The sequence below is a fragment of the Cetorhinus maximus genome, chromosome 12 (genome assembly GCF_964194155.1).
Source record: "Cetorhinus maximus chromosome 12, sCetMax3.hap1.1, whole genome shotgun sequence".
Classification (NCBI taxonomy): domain Eukaryota; kingdom Metazoa; phylum Chordata; class Chondrichthyes; order Lamniformes; family Cetorhinidae; genus Cetorhinus; species Cetorhinus maximus.
Genome location: NC_135890.1, coordinates 76,916,092 through 76,943,719, shown reverse-complemented (window position 1 = coordinate 76,943,719; position 27,628 = coordinate 76,916,092). Strand labels below are relative to the sequence as shown.

The 27,628-nt window shown below is 41.2% G+C and overlaps 1 protein-coding gene across 1 annotated transcript in view; it reads left to right on the top strand.

Annotated features, from left to right (window-relative positions):
* LOC144687600 (uncharacterized) overlaps positions 1-27,423 on the top strand; it is a 34,788-nt gene extending 7,365 nt beyond the window's left edge. Inside the window, exons 2-6 of the mRNA XM_078553936.1 lie at positions 4,171-4,535; positions 11,695-11,748; positions 15,345-15,599; positions 16,717-16,854; positions 23,297-27,423. Of these exons, the coding sequence (XP_078410062.1) occupies positions 4,219-4,535; positions 11,695-11,748; positions 15,345-15,599; positions 16,717-16,854; positions 23,297-23,507 (975 nt within the window). The 5' untranslated portion in view covers positions 4,171-4,218 and the 3' untranslated portion in view covers positions 23,508-27,423. The remainder of the gene's footprint in view (positions 1-4,170; positions 4,536-11,694; positions 11,749-15,344; positions 15,600-16,716; positions 16,855-23,296) is intronic.
* Positions 27,424-27,628: the final 205 nt, after the last annotated feature.

The window sequence follows — 27,628 nt, the reverse complement described above, 5'->3', positions numbered from 1 at the left end:
CTGAAAAAGTGTAAGGTAATGCATTTGGGGAGGGCAAGGGAATACTCAATAAATGGGAAGTTATTGAGAGGGGTTGAGGAAGTGAGAGACCTTGGAGTGCATATCAACATCCTGGGGGTTACCATTGACCAGAAACTGAACTGGACTAGCCATATAAATACTGTGGCTACAAGGGCAGGTCAGAGGCTAGGAATCGTACGACGAGTAGCTCACCTCCTGACACCCCAAAGCCTGTCCACCGTCTACAAGGCACAAGTCAGGAGTGAGATGGAATACTCCCCACTTGCCTGGATGAGTGCCGCTCCCACAACACTCAACAAGCTTGACACCATCCAGGACAAAGCAGCCCGCTTGACTGGCACCACATCCACAAACATTCACTCCCTCCACCACCGACATACAGTAGCAGCAGTGTGTACCATCTACAAGATGCACTGCAGGAATTCACCAAGGCTCCTTAGACAGCACCTTTCAAACCCACGACCACTACCATCTAGAAGGACAAGGGCAGCAGATAGATGGGAACACCACCACCTGGAAGTTCCCCTCAAAATCACTCACCATCCTGACATGGAAATATATCGCCATTCCTTCACTGTCGCTGGGTCAAAATCCTGGAACTCCCTTCCTAACAGTGCTGTGGGTATACCTACACTACATAGACTGCAGCGGTTCAAGAAGGCAGCTCATCATCACCTTCTCAAGGGCAACTAGGGATGGGCAATAAATGCTGGCCTAGCCAGCAAAGCCCATATCCTGTGAATGAATTTTTTTAAAAAAAGGTCCCTGAAGATGGCAGGACAGTTGGACACGGTGGTCAAGAAAGCACATGGAATGCTTTCCTTTATTGGATGAGGTATTGAATACAAAAGCAGGGATGTAATGATGGAATTGTATAAAATGCTGGTTAGGCCACAGCTGGAATTTTGTGTACAGTTCTGGTCACCACATTACAGGAAGAACATAATTGATCTGGAGAGAGTACAGAGGAGATTTACAAGAATGTTGCTAGGGCTTGAAAATTGCAGCTATGAGGAGAGATTGGATAGGCTAGGGTTGTTTTCCTTAGAACAGAGGAGGGAGGCAAAAGGGTGACCTAATTGAGGTGTACAAAATTATGAGTGGCCTAAATAGGGTAGAGGGGAAAGACTTGTTTCCCTTAGCTGAGGGGTTAATTACCAGGGGGCATAGATTTAAGGTGATTGGTAGAAGAATTAGAGGGGACGTGAGGAAAAACCTTTTCACCCAGATGGTGGTGGGTGAATACACTGCCCAAGTTGTTGGGTGAGGCGGAAACGCTCATCTCATTTAAAAGGTACCTGGATCTGCATCTGAAGTGCTGTAATCTGCAAGGCTACAGACCAGGGGCTGGAAAGTGGGGTTAAAATGAGCGGCTAGTCTTTTTTTACTCTTTCCGGCCGGCGCAGACACGATGGGCTGAATGGCCTCTTTCTCACCATAACTTTTCTATGGTTTTATGGTTTAGGACACTGCTTAAAACCTACCTCTTTGACCAAACTTTTGGTCATCTGACCTAACATCTCCTTATGTGGTTCAGTGTCAGATTTTGTTTTATAATGCTCCTGTGAAATGCCATGGTATGTTTTATTGCATTAAAGGTGGCATATAAATTATTGTTGCTGGTTTATAGTGGGGTTCTGGAAACCACATATTAAAGGTATTGGAAGAGGATGCAGAAAAGATTTGAGAAGATTCTGGGGACGAGGATCATCAGTTATGTGGATAGATCAGTAAAGCTGGGATTGTTCTTGGGGAAGAGAAGGTTTAGAGGAGATTTGATAGAGGTCCTCCACTGTGCGGGTTCTCGACAGAATAGATGGAGAGAAACTATTCAAGTTGGGGAAGGGCCAATAAGCAGAGGATAGCGATTTTAAATGATTGGCAAAAGAACCAGAGCCTTTTGCAGAACACCTCCATTCAGTCCACAAGTATGACCCTGAGCTTCTGGTTGCCTGTCACCTTAATTCTCCATCTTGCTTTCACACTGACCTCCCTGTCCCTGGCTTCCTGTACATGAAGCTTAACGTGAGCTTAAGGAACAACCCCATATCTTTCGACTAGGCACTTTACGACCTTGCAGTCTCAACATTGAGTTCAACAATTTCAGACCGTAATCTCTTGCTCCTATTTTGTTTCCTTTTTCTTTGCAGGTTTTGGTTTTACTCTTGTGTTTTCCCTCTTGTTTTTGCTTTTGGCTGGCAGCTGTTCATCATTTTGCTATTCACACCTCCTCTAGACACACATTTTGTTTCTTTATTTGTACCATTACCTCTCCCTTTGACCTTGCAACACCAATTCTTTTGTAATTTAATCTCTCCTTTCTTCTAACCTATCACATACCTTTCCTTTTTATTCTTTTTCTCATCCTTTCCCATTTCACTTGCTTAAAACCTATTACATCTCTAACCTTTCTGGTGAAAGGTTACAGACCTGAAAAGTTAACTGTTTCTCTTCCCACAGATGCAACTTGACCTGCTGAGTATTCCCAGCATTTTCTGTTTTTATTGCTACTTAATTTCATTTTGTGAGGAGTTGATAGGCAGCTACTGTGTGCTTGTAATGTTGTGTAAAATTCACCAAAATTGGAAAATCTTTCAAAAGTTTAACACCTATGGTGAAGTATGTGTCAAAGGCAGGTGGCTTCAATCTCTGACTTAAAATTCTCAGTAAAAATGTAAATCATGATTGCAAATATTACCAATTCCAGTCAGACCCCTTTATAAAACTTGGGAGGAAGGTAAAAATAAGTAAAAATAAATAAAAACCTCCATGAAACTACAGGGTCAAACTTGCCTAATCTTCTGTTTTTAAAGGAAAATGGAATTTAAATATTTGCTTCAAAAACAGTTGGTCGTCTAAATATTTCTATATATTAAAGTTGCAATCTGAACTTCATTGCTTTATCAGTGCTGCCTGTGGCATGCTGTAGCCTTGAAACAACCAGTGTTGTATAATTGTGGCAAATTGCAACTATAGATATCCTTTCGATCTGAAGGACTCCTGGTAAAAGTAAGTTGCAGTTTGATTTACTTGACCTAAAATTCTTGTATTCAGAGCAAAGCTTAGGAGCTGTGGCCGGAGTGACAAATGTGCAGATGAATAAAAGGTCCAATTCTGTGGCCAGAATGTAATACATAATTTACTGAAAGGACAGTAAACAAAAAGATGATGTGGATTTGGGTAGGAGGCAATGCGGTATGTTTTACCAGGGAATGGGCAAATTCAGCAAGTTGAAGAATTGGTCTGTATCCAAATCTGAGAGGGTTGAGTTCCTGAACAGCTTTAGTCTTGGAATCCCTCCTATCAGATATGTCCAGCTGCTTGAATTGCTCTGGCATTCTTTGGAGATTTATGCTTGATGTGTGCTTGTCTTGCAGTGCAATTTACTTACATGACACTAACCCTTCGTGTATACACTCGCAGCAACTTTAACCAGGTCTGAGCAGCAGCATTTCGTTCCATCTTTATTATTAAAATGCTGACTCAAACATTTGATTGTAAATAGTGTGAGCGGGGCAGTGATGCAAGCTGGGTGAAGCTGCATCCACCGGTGTCACTGTATTGATGTTTGTGATGTCATTGTGCATGTCTTGATGGACTGTGTGGCATGAAAGTTCCTTGTAGCTGGGCCCCTGAGTCCTTGGAGCTGACCTATTTGAGGCGTGCCCATGAAGTCAGAATTGTATCTGGTACGGTGGGAGTGAATTTAGGAAAGCAATGGCTACCAAGTGTACAATATAAGCATGCTTTATTTAATAACTTTTAAATAAATTGCCCATTTACAAGGCTGGTGTTAGAACATAAGCAATCTAATGTACATACCACTAAGCTACCAATTTTATAAGCTGAATTGATAAATGTTTGTGGCAGAAATACGTTCGCATTGCAACACGATTGGTCTGCATCACTGAGCCTCATAATACTGCAACAAGAGTTTTAAAAATCAAGTGAAATTGAAAAAGGTATCAGTAATATATTATTTTACTCTGTATGGATCTTGATCCATTCATTAAACCAGCAAGATGCTCCGTTTGCACTTTTTATATAAGTGTGATACTCAAAAGTTGATTTGGCTGAGCCTTGTCAACAAAAAGTGCCCTTCTGCTGTTATTCATCTGACACATAGTAACATTGGTTCTCCTCTTACAGGGACTGACTTTTTTAAAAAAATAACTGAACTCCGTTGCATTATCTGCTATGGTGATGGCACACAGCCTCTGTTACAGCTCATTGGCACCTGCTGGTAGACAGCTGTTTCAGTCACCTGCACTGGATGTGTATGGGAGGAATGCGTCACATGCTGCAGCACATATCCAGAATCCATTATGCTGGCAGACAGATTGCTTTGTACCAGAATATTGTGATTCCACTGCACAGCTGGAAGGAAACGGCGCCAAGCAGGGAGGTGGAATAAATGAAAGCATGGATACTGGTATGGAGTCTCCAGGATCCAATCCCATGGTAAATGGAATGAGAACTACTTCTGCAAACAGTGAACTGAAGCATTCCACCGTGTGAGTATTAAGAATCTGGGTAGAAGCTGATTCATCTTGGCATTGAAGGTATGGGAAAGGTTGGGTGCCTTCTGTGTTATAGCTTGTGTTTGATCGGGGGAAACAGTATTTTGCACAATTAGGAGGGAAGTTCTGAATAGTTTTTTTTAATGTATCTTTCCATATCGCTCCTGAACCTGACACCCAACGCTGTGCTACAGCAGCACAAGCTCTTATAGGTTGTTTTAACCTGTTAACTCAATATAAGGTGGGCAAATGCAATGGAGGTAGAATTTTACTGCCACCTTTTAGCACTTGGCTGCTCATATGGCTGCTCTGTAGTTTGAGAACCAAACTAAAGCTGTGCCAGAATTTTGAAATGGGAAGGCCTTCGATCTTTGTCCTTACTGTTGTGAACTTGTGAGAAGAGATGGGGCTGTGCCCCCTCATTGTAACTTTTCTTATAAATGATTATTCATATCTTTGTTAGCCCTCGACTTTACTGTTCCAATGCACTCCTGGCTGATCTCTTACATTCTACCTTCTGTCAGCTTGAGATCAACCAAAACTCTTTTGCCTGTGTCTCCATCTAATCACCATTCACCTATAACCCCTGTGCTCGCTATATTGGCTCCCGGTCAAGCAACATCTTGATTTTATAATTCTCACCCTTGGTTTTCAAATCCCTCTATGGCCTTGCTACTCCATATGTCTGTATTCTCCTCCAACCCCACAACCCAGATGTCAGCACTCATCTAATTCTGGACTTTTGACCATAGCTGATTTGAATCGCTGCACCATTAGTGACCATGCCTTCAGCTGCTTAAACCCTAAGATATAGAATTCTGTCCCTAAACTTCTCCACCTTGACCTCACTTTCTTCCTTTAAGACACTCCATAAAACCTATCCCTTATCTCTTTTGGCCACCTGACCTAATATCTCCTTATGTAGCTCATAATTTGTTTCGTAATGCTCTGATGAAACGCCTCAGAATTTTAAAATCCTGTTAAAGGTGCTTTAAGTTGTTATTGTAAATGTTGCACTTCCCTTGTGTTTCGTTAATGACACTTTTGCTATGTTACGAACACTTGAAAAAATGTACACCAGGAAAGAGTGGAGTGAAATTGTTAGGGTTTTAGTTAATAACAAAGAACATCTTACTATATAGGGGCATTGGGGAAGGAGCAAAAAAAAAAAAAAAAAAAATACTAGAATGATACCAGAATCAGAGGTTACAACAATCACAAAAGATTGAAGAGGCTGGGGTTCTTTTCTCTAGAAAAGCGATGGCTAAGGAGTGACCTGATAGAGGTCTTTAAGGTAATGAAATGGTTTGATAGGTTGGTGTAGGGAAAATGGTTCTACTCTTGGGTGAGACCAGAATTAGGGGCCATAAATGTAAGATAGTCAGTAATAAACCCAATAGGGCATTCGGAGGAGCATCTTTACCCAGAGAGTGATGAATCTGGAGCTCACTATCAAAGGGAGAAGCTGAGTTTGTAACATAGATGTATTTGAGGGGAAGCTAGATAAGCATGTGAGGTAGAAAGGAATAGAAAGATATGTTGATGATGTGAGATGAAGCAGAGTGGGAGGATGCTCATGTGGAGCATAAACACAGGCACAGACGTGTTGGGCAGAATGACTTGCTTCTGTGCTGTAAATAATTACAACTATACGTGACTGTCTTTGCCAGAGAAGACTAAGAATGATGTTTACAAACAGAAAACCAAAGCACTGCTATTGTATAACTTGGGTATTACATAAGCAGAAAGATTGTAATAACTAATTTGCATAAGATACTACCCTTATGTGTCACTTTACATAGTACCACTAGATATCCCTCGGCATTGTGTGGGTGTGTTACCTTGTGCACATATTGGACACTTTCTCATCTGTTTGAGATACGGTGGATGCAAAACGTTTATATAGCTGAATGTAGAGTAATGTACTGCCACTGTGGTCGCAGTCCTATGTACATTGTGTTGAAGTTCATGGGATTTCATATTGTAAAGTTCTCGCTAGTAATGAATTAACCTTGTTTCAGTAGTAGAAAGGGAAGGAGTGGTGTTTCAACTCTGCCCATCACTCCCATTTAAGCAGAAAAAGACAATATCTGAAAACTCCCTTTGTGAAGGTTAACCTCTCCAGCTCTCTTTGCCTAGAGTTCAGATGTTTGGCTAGCTACTCTTGAGGCACAATGCCTTTTCACCAAGAATAGGATAGTTTATCATGGTCACAGTCCATAAGACCATAGACCATAAGATGTAGGAGCAGAAGTAGGCCATTCGGCCCATCAAGTCTGCTCCGCCATTCAATGAGATCATGGCTGATTTGATTATCCTCAACTCCACTTTCCTGCCTTTTCCCCATAACCCTTGGTTCCCTTACTGATTAAAAATTTGTCTATCTCCACCTTGAATATACTTAATGACCCAGCCTCTACAGCCCTCTGCAGTAAAGAATTCCAAGACTGACTATCTGCTGAGAGAAGAAATTCCTCCTCATCTCTGTTTTAAATGGGCGCCCCCTTACTCTGAGACTATGCCCTCTGGTCCTAGACTCTCCCACAAGGGGAAACACCTTTTAGCATCTACCCTGTCAAGCCCTCTAAGAATCTTATGTTTCAATAAGATCGCCTCTCATTCTTCTAAACTCCAATTAGTACAGGCCCAACCTATTCAACCTCTCCTCATAAGAAAATCCTTCCATACCCGGAATCAACCTCGTGAACCTTCTCTGGACTGCCTCCAATGCCAGTACGTCTTTTCTTAGATAAGGGGACCAAAAATGTTCGCAGTATTCTAGGTGTGGTCTAACTTGTGCCTTGTATAGTTTTAGCAAGACTTCCCTGTTTTATACTCCATTCCCTTCGAAATAAAGGCCAACACATTCAATTTGCCTCACCTATTACTTGCTGAACTCATATGCTAGCATTTTTTAGGATTCATGCACGAGGACCCTTAAATCCCTCTGTGCTGCAGCTTTCTTCACTCTTTCTCCATTTAAATAATATTCAGCTCCTCTACTCTTCCTGCCAAAGTGCATAACCTCACACTTTCCCATATTATATTCCATCTGCCAAGCTTTTGCCCACTCACTTAACCTGTCTATATCCCTCTGTAGACCCCTTGTGTCATCCTCACCACTTGCCTTCCCACCTATCTTTGTGTCATTTGCAAACTTGGCAATAGTACATTCATTTCCCTCATCCAAGTCATTAATATATATTGTAAATAGTTGTGGCCCCAGCACTGATGCCTGTGACACTTCACTAGTTACAGGTTGCCATCCTGAAAATGCCCCCCATATTCCAACTCTCTGCCATCTGTTAGTTAGCCAGTCCTCTATCCATGCTAATATACTGCCCCCAACACCATGGGCTGTTATCTTATTAAGTAGCCTTATGTGTGGTACCTTATTGACCGCCTTTTGGAAATCCAAATATATTACATCTACTGGTTCCCCATCATTTATCCTACTTGTTACCTCCTCAAAGAATTCTAATCAATTTGTCAGGCATGATTTCCCCTTCATGAAGCTATGCTGACTCTGCTTGGTTATATTATGCATTTCTAAATGCTCTGCTATTGTATCCTTTATAATAGACTACAACATTTTCCCGATGACAGATGTTAAGCTAACTGGCCTATAAATTACCTGTTTTTTGTCTCCCTCTCTTTTGGAATAAGGGTGTTATATTGGCAGTTGTCCAGTCCTCTGGGACTTTTCCAGAATCTAAGGATTCTTGGAAGATTGCTACCAGTGAATCTCTGCAGCTCTTTACTTTAATATCCTAGGATGTAACCCCTCAGGTCCAGGTGACTTATCGGCCTTTAGCCCATTAGTTTCCCTAGTGTTTTTTCTCTAGTGATAGTTATTGTATTTATTCCCCTCCACCCCGCCTTTTGCCCCATGATTATTTAGTATTTTTGGAAAGCTATTAGTAGCTTCTACCATGAAGACTGATGCAAAGTATTTATTCAACTCCTCTGCCATTTCCTGGTTCCCATTATTATTTCCCCAGCCTCATTCTCTAAGGGGCCTATATTGACTTTGGCCCTCCCTTTTTATATATTTAAAGAAGTTCTTACTGTCCGTTTTTATATTACTTGATGGTTTACCCTCAAAGTTTATTTTCTCCCTCTTTATTTTTTTGGTCATTTTCTGTTGGTTTTTAAAACTTTCCCAATCCTCTGGCTTACCACTAATCTTTGCCACATTGTATGTTTTTTCTTTCACTTTGATACTATCCTTAACTCAATTGGTTAATCATGGTTGGTTTATCCCTTTCCTACAATCCTTCTTCCTCACTGGGATATATCTTTATTGTGAGCCATGAACTATTTTCTTAAATGTCTGCCATTGTTCGTCAACCGTCTTTTCTGCTAAACTCCTTTCCCAGTCCACTCCAGCCAACTCTGCCCTCATTCCTTTGTAATTACCCTTATTTAAGTTTAGCACAGTTGTTTCTGAACTAAGTTTCTCACTCTCAAACTGAATGCTAAATTCCACCATGTTATGGTCACTGTTTCCTAGGGGATCTTTTACCCTGAGATCATTTATTAAACCTGCCTCATTACACATACCAGATCCAAAATAGCCTTCTCCCTGGTTGGATCCACGACATATTGTTCTAGGAAACTGTCCCGAATACACTATGAATTCTTGCTTGTGGCTTAATTTTCCCAATCTACATGGAGATTAAAGTCACCCATGATTAATACACCGCCTTTTCTACATGCTCTCATTATTTCCTGATTTATTCTCTGTCTGACAGCATAGCTACTGTTAGGGGGCATATAGACTCCTCCCACCAGTGCCTTCTTTCCTTATTATTTCTTACCTCCACCCATATGGATTCCATATCTTCCGATCCAAGATAATTTCTTGCTATCGTACTTATTCCACCTTGTACTAACAAAGCTACCCCACCACTCTTTCCTTCCTGCCTGTCCTTTTGAAAAGTCACATACCCTTGAATATTTAATTCCCAGCTTTGATCTCCTTGTAATTATGTTTCCGTAATGACTATAAGATCATACCCATTAACCTCTATTTGTACCGTTAATTCATTTAATTTGTTCCGAATACTATGTGCGTTTAGGTAAAGAGCCATTAGTTTTGCCTTTTTACCATTTTGACCCTATTTGCTGCTTTTTTTTATGTTTGTACACTCTGTCCCTTCCTGTCACACTCTGGGTATCGTTGCCTAAGTAGCTGCCCTGCAATGCCACCGTATCCTTTTGCTTTGTGAGCCTACTTATTCCCTCTCCAGAACCCCCCCGCCACCCCACTCTAATTTAGTGTATTGCATATGTTGCATACTCAGCATTTTGGGAATTTTTTGTTCATGTGATATGGGCAACACAGTATTTATTACCCATTCCTTGTCGCCCGGAAGGCATGGAAAGCCAACCATATAGAATAGGGCTGGAGTCAAATATAAACCAGAATGAGTAGAGGTGAGCAGGTTCCCTTCAATGGAGAACATTCATGAACCAGTTATTTCTGCAGTAGTCTGGCAGATTTTGTGGTCAAGCTCTGGTGCGAGTCCAAAAATTACTAGATTTATTGAATTCAATTTCACAACTTCAGCTTCTAGCCTTTTGGTTGCTGGTCCAGTATCTTAATCATTATGTTATAGCAACTAGCGAACAAAGCAAAGACAACCAAGTGTTTCTGCTGTTTCTCTCTCTTCATTGCCAGGAATTAGTTGGGCTATAGGCAGACCCTGCTTTCACCTGTTTTTATTTTCTTCTGATTCTTACCCTGCTTATCCACTTCTCCTGAAAGCATTGATTACAGGAGTATAGTTTCACAAGTGCCGGTTGTTCCCCAGTATCTCATCCTAATGGCCATCCTCCACCTGTTAATCTAGACATGGAGTATTTACAGTCTATTCATCTGCAGGAACTGACATTCAATCTTGTTCTCACCCAACAGCCTCATTTGCATTTCCAGTATTGTTCCAGTTCATTGGATTGTGTTTGTAAGGCACCCTTAAAAAGAAACTTTCCCAGGCATTTCACAGGTGGCTGTGAGGAACCAAGCCAGAAAGTAGTCGTTACAAGGGTGATGAATGAGTATTGAGTTTTTAGAAAGATTTCAAGTGGGGGGGACAGGGCTGAAGTGTTTCAGGAGGAAGCAGGGTTGAAGTTGTTCAGCTTTGCTATCAGTGAGAAGAGACCAGAATCAAAGGAATGGATTGTCTTGAGAAGTTATAGGGCTGGGAAAGATTGCAGATATATAGAGGAGCAAGGTCATGGAGGCGCTTGTAATCTTGGTAATCAGAAAGCTAGGACCCTAACCATTTTACCCCAACACCAACCCCAGGCTGAGATTGACCAACATACCATCATCACTTGATGAAATTTAGCTATTTGGGGGCAAAGAAATGCTTTTGAAATCTATTTTTTATATATGTTAAGTCTCCTGCTGTTTTTAGGAAGATCTTTGATCACTTGTGGTGGCTTCAGCCTTTCAAAAGTACTCACTGCTTTAACTTTCTTGGGAGCAGGGCATTTAGGAAGCTTGGTTGTCATGGAAGACTGTTAAGGCCCAAGTGTACACTTTTAGTACAAGTGGGACTATTTGCTATTATGGTGTCAAGCCAATATAACACATTTTATGACTTGCAGTCAGTGAACCTTGCTGTGTCACTAGGGTCAGTGACTGTGCATGACACTCTTTATGATGTCAGTGGGATGGCATTATGTGACTGGGTTTGCTCCAGTCTGCTGCACTTGGAGATGCCATTTTTATCTACAGTGTGCTCCTTGGGTTATAAAAGTGCACAGCTGCAGATATGATATTCTGTGCTGTGACCTTTGCCCATTAATTAAAAATGGTGTGTGTCTGACTATTACTTGAAATCTGCACCAGCGTGTTTACGCATTCAGAGGAAGGCGATATGTCGGTATCTCAAAACTAAACTATTTTTGAAGATCTTCGGGACTTGGGTTACCAATGGCATTTTGGGGTCTAAAAGAATTCTACAACATCACGTTACAATTTTCTAGAAAAATCATTTTTTTAAGCCGGTAGTAGTACTTCAATGTAATTTTTAAATTTAAGTAAGCTAGTGCTCAAAATGGGCTGATTTAAAAACAAATAATTCTTGCTGTTTGCATGATTTCTTGTTCTCCTCCATCTAATCTCTGTTTCTGCCTTAAACAGGAGGAATGAATTTTTTTTCAGGAGAAAGCACAAGCGAGAGCAAGAGGAAGATGAGTGAGTATCTTCCTGAAGCCCTATTGTGTTATGTTAGTGGGATTGTAGGCTAGAAATTGTAGCTATTGTGGTTTTGATGGCAAACTGCATTAATTGGATTTTTAGGTTTGCTGTTAGCATTGCATTTGATTTGTGCAGCAATTTACTGTCATGTTGATGAGATAACCACATGTCAGTATCTCATCTGGGATCTCGTGAATATTGTGCTCAATGGCATAATTCCTGGTCAGTAAAATAAACACAAGTGCTGGAAAAAGAAATAGGTAAATTTGAGTCCATCATAGAGACAGAAAACTGGGTAAGGAATAGGAAAATAGAAGTGGATTAAGCACGATAGAAAAAAGACTGAAAGAAAAAAATGAGAGAAAATTTAAAAGAACAAGCAGCAGAAGAGGATAGTGTAGATCCGAAACTCCGTAGGCCTGGCAGCATCTGGGAAGAGAGAAACAGTTAAAGTTTCAGGTCTATGACCTGAATGTTATATTGATATGATAATCTAGTTATGTTTTAAAATTTAGCTTTGGAACTCATGACATATCTATTACTTTGCTGTACGCTTCTCCTCAATTGACTGCGCGGTGGAACATTGTTCCCAGTTGTCTGGCTTTTATTCAGTTGTGTCTTAAATTAAAATATTGAAGTAAATAATGGAGGAGCAGGAAATGTAAATGTTGTGGAAACTTATGTTGGAGATATACTGATTAAGTAGAATTAAAATAGAAGGAAGGGCTTGTTCATGTGGAGATGGGGAATGAGAAGGACACTTGCAAAGGCATTCAGTGGCATGCCACATGAGGTTGCTGCACAAGATTAAGGTTCATGGAAATAGAGTAATATATTAGAATGGATTGAGAATTGGTTCATAGACAGAAAACAGAAAATAAATAGGTCATTTTCAGGTTGGCAGGTTGCAAGTAATGAGGTACCACAAGGATCTTTGCTTGGGCCTTGGCTATTTACAATCTATAGAAGTGACTTTGAGGGCGTTTTATAATGCTTTCCCTCATTCTTGCTACCAAAATGTATCACTTCATACTTCTCGGAATTAAATTTCACCTGCTACATGTCTGCCCATTTCACCAGCCTGTCTGTCCTCCTGAAAACTGTCACAGTTCACAGTACTTTCAAGCTTGTGTCATCTGCAAATTTTGAAATTGTGCCCTGTTCAGCCAAGTCTAGGTCATTTATATAGATTTTAAAAAGCAGTGGACCTAGTACAACCCTGTGGAAACTCACTCCAGGTTGTCAGAAAAATGATTGTTCCCCCACTACTGTTTATGACTCATCCAACTTCATATCTATCCTATTACTTTCCTTTTTATTCCATAGGCTTCAATTTTGTTGGCAGTTTTCTGTGCAGTTTATCAAAAGCCTTTTGGAAATCCATGTATAGCACATAAGCAGCATTACCTTCATCAAGCATCTCTGTTACCTTATCAGAAAAACTCCATTAAATTAGTTAGACATGATTTGCCTTTTAAAAAAATCCATGTAATCCGCACTTGTCCGATCGGCTGTTAATTTTGTCCCAGATAAATGTCTCTCAAAGCTTTCCCACTACTGATGTGAAAATGACTAGTCTGTAGTTGTTGGGCTTTTCCTTGCACCTTTTTTTGAGCAAGGATGTAACATTTGCAGTTCTCTAGTCCCCTGGTTCCACACACCCATGTCCAAGGAGGATTGGAAGATTATAGCTAATAACTCTACAATTTCCGCCCTTACTTCCCTCAGCATCCTAAGAATCCAGTGTCTGGTGACATAACTTTTAGTACAACTAGCTTTTCTAATAACTTCTCCTAGCCCATCCAGTATCTCAATTACCCCCTTTTAGAGTATGACTTTGGCAACATCATCTTCTTTGGTAAAGACAAATGCAAAGTACTCATTTAGTACCGCAGCCATGCCCTCCGTTTCCATGAATAGATCCCCTTTTGATCTGTAATTGCTCCACCTCATTTCACGTAGGTTTTTACTATCTATATGCCTATAGAAGACTTTCCCTTATATGTTAGCTGCCAGCCTCTGCCAAACTCTGTCTTTGCCTCTCTGATTTTCTTTTACACTTCCCCTTTGAACTTATACACAACCTGGTTCTCGCTTGTATTATCAACCTGATATCTGTCATATACATCCTTTTTCTGCTGCATCTTACTCTGGCTTTGGTTTCCCTACCTTTTCCCCCTTCTGGGAATGTACCTCGGCTGTACCCAAACTTCCTCTTTAAAGACAGCCCACTGTTCAGTTACTGTTTTACCTGCCAATCTTCCATAAGAACATAAGAAATAGGAGCAGGAGGCCATTTGGCCCCTCGAATCTGCTTCACCATTCAATAAGATCATGGCTGACTTGTGGGCTTTACTTCACTTTCCTGGCTCACCCCCATAATCTTTGACTCTCTTGTAGATTAAAAATCTGTCTAACTCAGCCTTGAATATATTCAATTACGCAGCTTCCATTGCTCTCTGGGGTAGTGAAATCCAAAGATTAATGCCCCTCCAAGAAAAGAAATTCCTCATCTCGGTCTTAAATAGAAGACCCCTTATTTTGGAATTTTGCCCCCTAGTGCTAGATTCCTCCAAGAGAGCATCTCTCAGCATCTACCCTGTCAAGCCCCCTCGGAATCTTACATGTTTCAATAAGATCTCCTTTCATTCTTCCAAACTCCTGTGAGTGTAGGCCTAACCAGTTCAATCTTTCCTCATAAGTAAACCCCTTCATCCCTGGTATCAACCTAGTAAACCTTCTCTGAACTGCTTCCAGTGCAGTGCATCTTTAAATAAGGAGACCAAAACTGTATACAGCACTAAGGTGAGGTCTTACCAATGCTTTGTACAGTTTCTAATTTACCTGTGTCAGATCTGTTCTCACCTCCCTGAAATTGGCTCTCCTCCAATTTAGTATTTTTACTTTAGATTGATCTTTGTCTTTTCCCATAGATAACCTAAACCAAAAGTTCCCTGACTGATACAAAAGCAGAAAATGCTGGAAAAACTCAGCAGGCCTAGCAGCATCTGTGGAGAGAGAAACAGTTAATGTTTCGAATCCATATGACTCTTCTTCAGTTCCCTAACTGATACCTGATCGACTTGACCCACCTCATTCTCCCAAAGCAAAAAAGTAGATAATTTCAAATCAAAGGAAGCCCCACTCCCCCATTTTCATATTTCCCTGATTTTTCTCCCTTTCTCTTCATTGTGCAGTTTAGTCATGTTCTCACCCAACATTTATACAGGTGTACACACAGTTGACTAGAATAGACACCCTAGCTGGAATTTTAAATTCCTCCATCCCCTTCCTAGCCCTAATGAGCTGACACTAATTATAGTTCCCCCAACTGCTGTCTTAGTTGAGATTAGTTAACTCAGAAATTTTGTACGTGTTTGGAGGGGTGGTAAAGGCATTACCTGGCTGCAGTACTAAACTACACAGCTTGGAAGTGAGCTTTTGGCCTCGCTGTTGCTAACTGAGAATCCTGCAACTCCTCTGCGGAAAACAAATATATTCTTTAGGAATAAATGGAGTTCTTCGTTAATAAGGTATCCTGTTGACAGTTGTGTGTTCGTACCCTATTGATACTTGCTCTAACTCTCTCCCAGTGCTCCTGCTCGAAAGAAGCGTCTAACTGAGAAGATGCTGGACTGCCTGGTGACTTCGGTAAATGTTTCATGCAGCTCTTGGCCTTGTACTCCATACCCCCAGGAAAATGGGGTATCTGATGTTGCCTCCACTTCTTGGCAGATTGGACCTAGCTCTCAGGAATTTAGGGTGATCGAGAATGAAGCAACCTATGTCGAAATGAAACCTGATCCAAGCGAAGAGGGACTGCAGAGACTGAAGGAGATTGAAAATCGGTAGGTGGAGTCTGCTAAACTTAACTTCTGCATTCTGCTGGTTATCAGTAGTGGTTTGGGAGGTTATTGATGGCCAGAGCCTGCATGTTCCCTACTCTCCGCACTTAATGTACTTTTGTGAAGTGGTCGTGTTATTTGAGAAGGAGATTTAGAAATGATATTTGGTGAACAGACTTCCTTGCACTATGAAGGAAATTGCATCAGTAATAGCCTGGCTTGAGATCTATGAACCTGCCCGGGAACGTTCCCAAAATCTATAACCAGGGTAAAGATCTGAGGCAAGAACAAATAGGAAAGGAAAATTAGACCATTTTGCTGGGTGGGGAAAGAGAAAAATAGAAATGTTGGTCCCTGTGGTATGTTCCATTAAGGTAATGAACCATAGTCTGAACCAACTGATATTTGAACATTTGATGCTAGTAAGAAAATAATTATGCAGTGAGCTGCTATATATGATGACTGTGCTTGATGCAAAGGAGTTTTTATCTTTTGCAGTTGACTCTTGTAAAATGGTTAATGTTGATATTAGGGTTTGAAAGCAAAATGTGAAATAAAGTGGTTAAATATATTTTCTGAGGGGAATAAGGTGGTGATCCTGGAGGCACAAAAGAATTTGCTGACTTCATCACTTAGGAGTTGGGAAAAAACTGACTGTAGATATGTTGCAGATCTGCCAGAGTGTTGTCCGCTTCAATATATTAACCAACAAATATTTAGGTGCTGCAGAAAGTGAGAGGACAGAATGATAGGACACATGTTGTGCAAGTGGCATATACAGCCCTGAGCCTTTTAAAAGTTGAGAAAGGTATTGTTCTCAACGTTGAGTTATATTATTTCAGCTCAGCGCCTGATGGGACATCAAATTACTGATCTGAATGAGACAGGTTTTGGCCAAATTTATGTTTGAATTCCAAATGTTTAATACCGTAGGACTTCTAAATGAAGTCATAGGATTTCCAATCTCCATTCTCCTGCAAGTTGTGGGTGCTGCTGCTGTGTTGCAGGTAGACAGGATGAAGTTGCTAATAATTGCATTTATAGCCCTCACCACCTTGGAAGGGATTCAGTGAGACTTTGTTCTTCATTGGAATAATCTTAATATTTTTCCACTCCTCAGGCTTATTGAGGGAGATGATCCAGAAGCTGATGGAATTGAGATTTCAGGCATGCCCGTGCTAGTCTTATCCGATTCGCTCAGAGAAGAATTGAGGCCTGGCCTGGAAGAAATTTTGCCTCGTAGAATAATGGAATCCCTGTAAGTGTGATCTACTTTTCCCCAGTGCACAGCATTAATTTTTCTGGAGGGTGGGCTATTAGGCATAGTTGAGAATGTCTATTTGTTTCTCTCTTCTCTCCCCTATTTCTCTTCGAATGAATGCTGCACAGCCACTGTAAGCCAGCTTTACCCTACCCTAACTATTTGTGTAAGGGGGGCTGGGTGGCAGCAAGGGCTCTGAACTCTACTCTTGTGCAGGGTCTCCCTCCCTGTAACAGTCCTGAATGAAGTTGGCCTTGACCATTCCACTGAACAAAACTAGTCCAAAGGATGGCTAGTGTAAGGATCAGAAATGTGTGCAGGGCTTGGGGGCTTGTCTTTTTAAGAGGCTGAATTGAAGTTGGGAGCAAAGGTTTACTCTGGATGTAACCCATGCTTCACTGAACGCAGGTTACCGAAAGACATCTAATTGTGAAGAAAGTCATTTTAAGGGTTAAATATTAATTATTTTGGGATTTAAGGGTTGGGAGGGAAGACCTATTTAATTTATTAGAGAACACCAGATAACTGAGAAACACTTTGATCTGCGTGGATGTTGTATTTGAATGTGGAATGAGACCCTTTTGTGCCATTATCAGATGATAATGATTAGTTGGAAAACGCCATTCTTAAACATTTTTCCCAGTCTCGTTTTAGTATCTTCCCTAAGAATAGTGAACAAGGCTGGCTGAGCTCTCAGCCTCTTTATCGCTGAACAACAGAATGACCACTTTTTGGTAAACCTAAGCAAAATCAAACTAGAATGAAGACGTGGTTGAATTTTAGTAACTTGCCTTGGCAAGTATAAGTTGACTAAGGATAATGTTTTGTGTAACACATCCTCCTTTCATTGAACTGCTTCAAAAGAAAATGATTGTCCAGAACCATTTATGTGAGCCTTTTTATTTCCTGTACATTTTTGTAAAAGTGCCTATTCAGTTTAGGGTTGCTGAAAGGATGTGGTGAGTGGAGCAGGGGAGGTAACAGATTTGCTAACTGATGTGATTGGTGTTTCACAATATCCCATTACAGATGATCAGCTTGTGTGCACATTGCCTGGAATGGGAAAGATAAGATTTAACACAGAACCAACATTTATTATATTTTTAATCTTAATGTGGTTGTTGGGACCTGCTGCTGCTGCCTTCATCCAGTGCCCCTATGAAAATGCAAGGACATGTGTGCAACTTGAGGGTTATTTTTGCTTCAGTCCTTTTCAACATCTGGGACATTGATGATGTGGATCTTTATATCTCTAAAGAGGTCTGCTCTTTATTGGTGGGGATCATGGGTGAATGCAGATTGTCCTTCATATAGAATGGTATACCCTTATTAACATATTATACAAGAACTCTAGCTTCAGAACAATTCGCAAGCAGCAAAACAAGCTTTCACAAACCAGCTCTGCATTTTTCTCTCTCTCAAGATTGAAAAATAAGAGGTTTGGGACCATTTCTCCCCCCCACCCCCCGCCAAGGGGAGTTGGTATAATTAAGCATGTTGTATATGACAGAGGCAGAAGGACAGGAGATTCATCAAATATTTGCCGTACAAATGAGAGATTGCAGAAACCAAGATTGCTTCCTTTTGTACTTGTGTAGTATTTTCTTGGAGGTCTTGTGGCACAATAGATAGAGTCCCTGCCTCTGATCCAGGAGCCCCAATTTGAGTCCCAACATTGGACTTAATGGCTAAGGAAGGTTCATTCATAATGCGATCAAACAGATTAACCTGCAAATCCTTGCAACACATCAATGGCATGCAGTAAGAGGGGAGAGATTCTTGATTAGCCATGTGATGGGAAGAAAGGTGGAACCTCTACCATAACTATCCATGACTCCGGACAACAACATGCATATAAAAGTGCATTTTGCCACAGAAACTTAGACTCCCTGAGTTAACTGTAACACACTACCATCACCATGTTCTTGTGATGCTGGTATGGAATTGATTGAACTCTAAAGCGGGTAAGCATTGTTTGATTGCAATTCTGAGCACACCATATGTGTGTTTCATCACATAGAAATTTCTTGTTGCTTTGCTATGTTCCCAGTACAGACATCAGCTTGTTTTAATGCATGCTTCACAATGTTGTGACTATGATGTCAAGCTCGTACAGCAATGAATTTCATTTAGTTGGCATGGTCTTCACTGTGTGAATGAAGCTGAGAGTGAGACTGAAGTTTGCCTTTTCAGTTCTGGTTCTTTCCTGCCAGTAGAGACCAACAGAGGCGGTGGCGTAGTACCATTGGACTGGTAATCCAGAGACCCAGGGTAATACTGCATGGACCCGGGTGCAATTATTGAATTCGATTTTAAAAAATTAAAAAATAAATCTGGAATTAAAAAGTCTAATGATGACCATGAAACCATTGTCGATGGTTGTAAAAACCCATCTGGTTCACTGATGTCCTTTAGAGAAGGAAATTTGCCATCCTCACCTGGTCTGGCCGCAGTAATGTGGTTGACTCTGAAATGGCCTGGCAAGCCATTCAGCTTGTATCAGTTGTATGAAACTGGACGGACTACCAGCACTGGAAACGACAACGGCAAAACCAGACCTGTCAACCCTTCAAAGTCCTCTTGGGGGAGCTGTCTCACAGCCTAGTCAAGCAACATGGCCTTACTCACAGAATCATACCTTGCAGATCATGTCCCAGACACCACCATCACCATCCCTGCTGGTGGGACAGTGCATATCCAGCAGAGGTGGCGGCACAGGGGTATACAATCAGGAGGGAGTTGCCCTGGGAGTCCTCAACGTTGATTCCGGCCCCCATGAAGTTTCAGGTCAAATATGGGCAAGGAACATCCTGCTGATTACCACATCTCCCCCCCCCTCCCCTCCTCCGATGAATCAGTACCGCTCCATGTTGAACACTACTTGGAGGAAGCACTGAGGGTGGCAAGGGTGCAGAATGTAGTCTTGGGTGGGGGACTTCACTGTCCATCAACAAGAGTGGCTCAGTCGCACCACCACAGACCAAGCTGGCAGACTCCTAAAGGACATAGCTGCTAGACCTGGTCTGTGGCAGGTGGCGAGGGAACCAACAAGAGTGAAAAACATACCTGACCTCATCCTCACCAACCTGCCTGCTGCAGATGCATCTGTCCATGACAGTATCAGTATGAGTGACCATCGCACAGTTCTTGTGGGGGGCGAAGTCCCGTCTTCACACTGAGGATGCCCTCCATTGTGTTGTGTGGCATCACCACCATGCTAAATGGGATAGATTTTGAACAGATCTAGCGACTTAACATTGGGCAACCATGAGGTGCTGTGGGCCATCAGCAGCAGCAGAATTGTACTCGACCACAATCTGTAACTTCGCGGCCTGGCATATCCCCCCACTCTACCAATACCACCAAGGCAGGGGATCAACCCTGGCTCAATGAAGAGTGCCAGAAGCAGCACCAGGCATACTTAAAAATGAGGTGTCAACCTGGTGAAGCTACAACACAGGACTACTTGTGTGCCAAACAGCATAAGCAGCAAGTGATAGACAGAGCTAAGCGATTCCACAACCAACAGACCAGATCTAAGCTCTGCAGTCCTGGCACATCCAGTTGTGAATTGTGGTGGATAATTAACTCACTGGAGGAGGAGGCTCCACAAATATCCCCATCCTCAATGATGAAGGAGCCCAGCAAATCAGTGCAAAAGATAAGGCTGAAGCATTCGTAACAATCTTCAGCCAGAAGTGCCAAGTGGATGATCCATCTCAGCCTTCTCTAGAGGTCCCCAGCATCACAGATGCCTGTCTTCAGCCAATTCTATTCACTCCACGCGATATCAAGTGTCAGGAAGATATAATAATGTTATTGGAATTTATTGTAAAATAGTGGTAACTGTGTCTATATGTGTCTGTGTGTGTGTGGGGCTTAACTGGATTAAAGGCAGCTGGTCTGAAGGCTTTGATATAAACATGGGGGGAGTTTAGAATGTAAGGTGTAAAAGGGCATTTTCATTTTTAAATTAACCAGACTAGATTGTTTTCAAAAGAGGGAGTGAAATGTGTCACCTAGCCAAGTTAAGTTCAGAAACAGTGTTTATTTTTCCCAAAGATTAGTGGTAAAACTTAGTCCTATGAGAGATTTTTATTATCAGAAAAGTAAAGTCCAAGGGCATAGTGAAAGAATGGGAATTTTCATTCAATGGGGAAAATATGTATAAAGGAGCAAAGGCTGTGTGTAAAGGTAGGCATTTTAAGATCTAACAAGTGTAAATAGCCTTCAGCATTTATGCCTCAAGCTGCTGTCTTCAAAAGAACTGAAGTTGAGAAAGCTCACTTTTGAATTAGACTGGTTCAGGGTTTTGTGTGCCACACCTTGCCTGGGTCTTTTAAAATCTGTGTCTGACTGTTGCCTTAACGAAAGTGTAACTGGGAGTTAACTTCTAAATCCCCTGCTTAATTTATCATAGCAGTAATTTGTAGATCTATGTATGTATTTAAAATTATTTCTTCAATTAATAAAGGTGCAATTTAGTTTGGTAAGAAACGTATAAGACTTGGTGGTCTTATTCGTACTGAATTCAAGGCACACATCTCAATTCATAGCAATTGCATAACAAGTTGTGGCAGTTGTTTCAAGTTTCCCTTTGGGATTTGAACCACTCAGTATTTACCATGGCTGTGCCATAACATCAAGAAATGGCTGAAGGCACTAGATTGTGCAAAGGCTATGGGCCCTGACAATATTCCGGCAATAGTACTGAAGACTTGTGGTCCAAAACGTGCCTCGCCCCTAGCCACGTTTTTCCAGTACAGCTACAACGCAGGCATCTACATGGCAATGTGGATAATTGCCTTGGTATGTCCTGTCCACAAAAAGCAGGGCAAATCCAACCCGGCCAATTGACGCCTCATCAGTCTACTCTCGATCATCAGCAAAGTGATGGGGTCATCAACAGTGCTATCAAGCGTCACTTGCTTAGCAATAACTGCTCATTGATGCTCAGTTTGGGTTGCAGCAGGGTCACTCAGCTTCTGACCTCATTACACCCTTGGTTCAAACATGGACAAAAGAGCTGAATTCCAGAGATGAGGTGAGAGTGACTGCCCTTGATATCAAGGCAGCATTTGACCGAGCGTGGCATCATGGAGCCCTAGCAAAACTGGAGTCAATGGGAATCAGGGGAGAACTCTGCTGGTTGGAATCATACCTAGCACAAGGGAAGATAATGTGGTTGTTGGGGGTCAATTATCTCAGTTCCAGGACCTCACTGCAGGAGTTCCTTAGGGTAGTGTCCTAGGGCCAACCATCTTCAGCTGCTTCATCAATGACCTTCCTTCCATCATAAGGTCAGAAGTAGGGATGTTCGCTGATGATTGCACAATGTTCAGCACCATTCGCAACTCCTCAGATACTGAAGCCGTCCATGTCCAAATGCAGCAAGACCTGGACAATATCCAGGCTTGGGCTGACAAGTGGCAAGTAACTTTCACGGCACACCAGTGCCAGGCAATGACCATCTCAAACAAGAGAGAATCTAACCTTTGCCCTTTGACATTCAATGTTATCGCCGCCACTGAATTCCCCACTATCAACATCCTGGGTTTACCATTGACCAGAAACTGTACTGGACTAGCCAAATAAATACTGTGGTTACAAGAGCAGGTCAGAGGCCAGGGATCCTGCAGCAAGTCACCTCCTGACTCCCTAAAGCCTGTCTACCATTTACAAGGTGCCAGTCAGGAGTGTGATGGAATACTCTCTGCTTGCCTGGATGAGTGCAGCTCCTACAACAGTCAAGAAGTTTGACATCATCCAGGACAAAGCAGCCCACTTGATTGGCACCCTTCTACAAGCATTCACTCCCTCCACCACCGACACACAGTAGCAGCAGTGTGTACCATCTACAAGACGCACTGCAGAAACTCACCAAGGCTGCTTAGGCAGCACCTTCCAAACCGACAACCACCATCTAGAAGGACAAGGGCAGCAGATACATGGGAACACCACCACCTGGATGTTCCCCTCCAAGTCACTCACCATCCTGGCTTGGAAATATATCACCATTCCATCACTGATACTGGGTCAAAATCCTGGAACCCCTTTCCTAACAGCACTGTGGGTATACCGAGATTACATAGACTGCAGCGGTTTAAGAAGGCAGCTCACCACCACCTCAAGGGCAACTTAGGGATGGGCAATAAATGCTGGCCCTACCAGCGATGCCCACATCCCGTAAATGAATTTTTTTTTAAAATCCATCTTGGTATGTGCAGACGTGAGTTTTTATGCTTGTAATTCTACATCGGGGGAATAATTCCAGATGTAAACTGCAAATATTGTCACCAGGAGTGAGCAGACTAGTATAAACTGGCTGTGATTGAAGATGCGCTTTGAAAATTCAATACAGACTTTTATTGGTTTGCTTTGATTTAACCAAGTAAGTTGTCCTTGAGGATTCTAATTTGCCCTTTTTGTACCACCTTAGGAATCGCCCATGCATGGAACTTGTTCTGTGGAGACCCCCATGTGAGCCGCTTTCAGATAAACTTGCAGCTTTAACGGAGCAAAGAAACTCCAAACATAGGCAACCACAGTGCGACCCTGATGTGTACAACAAGAACTTAAAACTGGATTCATCCTTAATGTGCGGTGATATGAATCTAACCAGCACATCTGAAGAGGACATGGAGCTTTAGAAACAGCTTGCAACACAGACTTGTGGGGTAAAAGCAATCTGACTTGCAAAGATTCTCCATGGCAGGGTGTGGAGTATTTTCTGTTCAAGTTTTAAAACTTCTTAAATTGACATTTTGAAAGTTTTGATGCCCCCACTGTTCTCACATAAACCAAATTCTGAACATTGCTGCAGTCTTGTACAGTGTCTGTGTAGTGACTGCAAATGGGGTAGCCTTTCTATTTTTCTAAGTGTGTTCCTATTGCAGTCAATTGATCTCAGCTGTGAAGTAATCAACTTCACAGCCTCCGATGTCAGCTTTTTTTTAAACAACTGATGTGCTTGTGGGCAACTTTGAGGGAAATAAGTGCCCTAATTTATAATGCACTTGATATGCTGATTGTTTCTATATAATACATGGTGAGGTAGGAAATTCAGAAAAGGATTCCAAGGGATGTGCACAAGATTTGTACAGTGTATGGATATGCATGAAAGATATTTGTTGACTTCTTACCATTGAGTGGGAATGTTTAAGATTGAACTGTCACTTGCTAATAGCGAACTCATGATAAAGATTGGTTTTCCTGCACTATGGTCTCTGACAAATGGAAAAAATCTAAAGAGAATCTTTTGGAGAAATTGGAGTAAATGCAAAAAAAACAACCTTGCACTCATGAGAAATCGGTGTTCTGTAATCCAGTTAGTCTTTTTGTGCATGCTAGTCTTGATAAACCACAGTTTCTTTTGACACCTGTTCCTTATGACAGCAGTGCTGTGGGAAATCTGAATGTCACTCAGTCCTTGAAGAATATCCTTATTTTGTGCCAGCAGTTGAAAATAGCAGCCTAATTTAATTGGCTAGGACTAGCTCACCGAGATTCTTTCTCTTAGTAAGTTTTAGCTTTCTAGATACTGGTGTTTACAGACCTGTCAGTAAGGTGCTATGAACATATCACTTTCATTCTAAAGCTGATTTTACTGGTCTTTCAAACCAATGGGTCTAAAAAATTTTTTTGGTTTTATCTTATGTTTCTGGAGAAAGAGGAAGAATGGGCCATTCAGTCTCTTAAGTCTGTTCTGGCATTCAGTTTGATCATGACTGATCGTTTTCTCAACATTTGCGCATTCTAACCTGCTTCATTCTGATTTTTGGTTCAAAGCAAGTACAGCTTTTTAAAAAATATGACTTTGGGATTAACCCAGGATTTGGTCACCTGTTTGCTGGCCAGAAGTACTGGTGTATTGGAGCATTAGGATCAAGACCCCAGGACCATGGAGGGTGAAGATTGAGCAGGAAAACAATATTATGGCGGCCAGTTGAAGATTAGCTGCTGTATAACCAGTTGGAAAATGAGCAACACACCTCCCTAATAACCATGAGGAGACTGGCTCCCACAAACCTCATGCCTGGGAGTTTTGTTTTAACAATTGCCTCGTTTAGCTTCAGAATTAACAAGTAGAGCCCTGTTTACAGCCATTAAAGTGCTGGAAGTGTAAATGCCAAAATGTTTACAAAGATCAAGATCCTAAATTAAATTTGACATGGTAACCAGAACCGTATATACTACAGCAAATGTGGCCTAACCAAAGTTTGACACAAATTTAGCTTTACTACTTTGCTTTTCTATTCTCTGCCTCTAGTGATAAATCCTCTTTGCTTTTTCTATGGCCTTATTAACCTGGGCTGTCACTTTCAGTGATTTGTGTATTTCTACTTTGAGATCCCTTAGTTACTGTACCCCATTTAGATTAACATTTTCAAGTAGTAAGTGACCTCATTTGTCTTTCCAGAATGTAAACCCTCACACTTAGCTGTGAAATTCACTTGTCCATTAGATGCTCATGCTGTAAATTTATTATTGTTTTGTAATTTCTTAGTGCTGCTCAGTATTGACTATCCCCGTCAACCCCATAAAGATTTGATTCAGTCAGCGGATTTAGAAATTGTTTGATTCCGAAGTTTAAATTTAATGTAAATTGTGAACAACAGTGATCCCAGCAGTGATTCTTCTGGGACTCCACTTTTTACCATCTACCACTTGGAATAGTATCCTTTACTGCTGCGCTTTCCTTTCTGTCATGAAACCATCAAGCTATTCATTCTTCTGTGTGAGCCCTGACTCCTCATGGTCTGACATTCATTAGTCCATTATGTGGCACTTTAGCAAAAGCCATTTGGAAAGCTGGATAAGCTGCATCTTCTGCATTACCTTTGTCTATTCTCTGTTGCTTCAAATGATTTAATGAGGTTGGTCGAGAAATACTTGCTCTTTTGAAATCCATTGTGACTATTCAATATTATATTTTGGTTTCTAGATTTTTTTTCCTAATTTCTTCTTTAGCAGGGATTTCATTATTTTTCGGTTAATGTTAAGCTATAGTCTATAGCCATTGCCTATAGTTCCTGGGACATGTTCTATCTCCCTTCTGAAATATAAGTATAACATTAGTTGTCAACCAGTCCTCTGGCAATACACCATTTTACAATGAATTATTAAATATGTGCAATAGTGCCTTGAGTATCTTGTTAGATTCTTTTAAAATGTACAGATATAATCCGTCCAGACTAGGGTTTTATCCTTTTTGAATTTGATTAGTTTAATATTTTTCCTGTTATTTTAAATGCAGTTATATCATTTCTAATCTCTGTTTCCGTGGCCATGGCACCTGATCTGTCTCCCTTCTAAATACTTAAGCAAAGTAATTAATATTTCTGCCAATGCAGTATCACTGCCTCTGAATTTATCTTGCCCGTCCCTTACTGACCCTATTCCCATCCTGTCTTTCCATTGTGTTTTTTATTTGGCTGGTGAACAGTTTACTATCCTGCTTTAATTTATTAGCTCCTCTTTGCCTTCTTTATTTGTTTGTTAACTTCTCTCCTAATATCTTTGTATTCTTCCTTGTCATGCTCTTTCCACTGCTCCACTGCAGGAAGTAACCTGGTAGAATGATAATTGCTTACAGAATCTGGTAGGTAGATGATTGAGTGACCAAGAAAGTGAACAGGATATGTGAGCTTCATTTGTAAATATGAAACATGATGCTTAACAAAAATGTATTTATTTTGATACTAGATTGATGCAGCACCAAGTTGCACAAGTTGAGGTGCATTTATTTTGTAGCTTTATAATTGTATATTCTTGGTAGTTTTAATTCATAGAAATTAGAAATTCAGCATTTTATCGAAAGCTCTTACTTGAAAGTGATTGTTCTTTCATTTAACCATGTGTTATCTGGCAGAAACAGAGTTGCTTAACGGGACAAATTTTCTTTATTTGCCATAAGTTGGCCCAGCTCGTTGATAAAAGGCAGGTTCTTGTATGGCTGACTTCAGGTTTGGTATGTTGGCAAACTGGTTTTGAGAAATTCTAATGTTCTTCATGGTCATTCCAGAATTCTTCAAGCAGACATCTTTCTAAAGTTTGTACTTGGATATGCCTGTTAATATTTGTAACTCATAACTATTTAAGGTTCTCTGCTTCTCTGCAACAGAAGTAGGTGACTGGATTTCCACCCATCTAACTGTGCTGTTTTTTTAAAATTAGACTTATGATCTATTGGTAAACTACCAGTTTACCAAAGGTGCCATTTTGTTCATTCATTTTAAATTTGTCTTAACTGAGTAACTGAGATTGGTTAATTGAGACTGATATTTAAGGTATGGGTCAATATTTGTGGAAGGATAAACTGGCTACCAGAGTTTGTTGTGTTGGAATGCACAATCCTGTTCACACAGGACAGGAATGATGCCTTCAGGCAGTGCCCGCTGATCAATAAAGTGCACCATTGTGTATAGCGTTCTGATTACTTCACTTATTCTGTGTTGTACATTGGGTTTATAGAGAGTTCAGAAGCATAATGTACAGAGATTGTACCTTCATGGTTACTGTTTGCCTGATTTTTACTGCTGAATAAACTGCCTGGTTTCTGTCTAATTGTGCACTAGTGTCATTTGATGTTCTGTTATACAGTACTTAGCACTACGTTTTCAAGAGCGAGTAGAGGGGCCAGAAAAACAGCACGAGAAGTGGCGGGAGTTCCGAGAGCAGAGCGGAGGGACCATCCACAGCTACTGTGGAGAGTCAGAGCCAAGTTAGGAAACAGAAATCGGGGTGTGACATCACAGGAAACCCTAAGCTG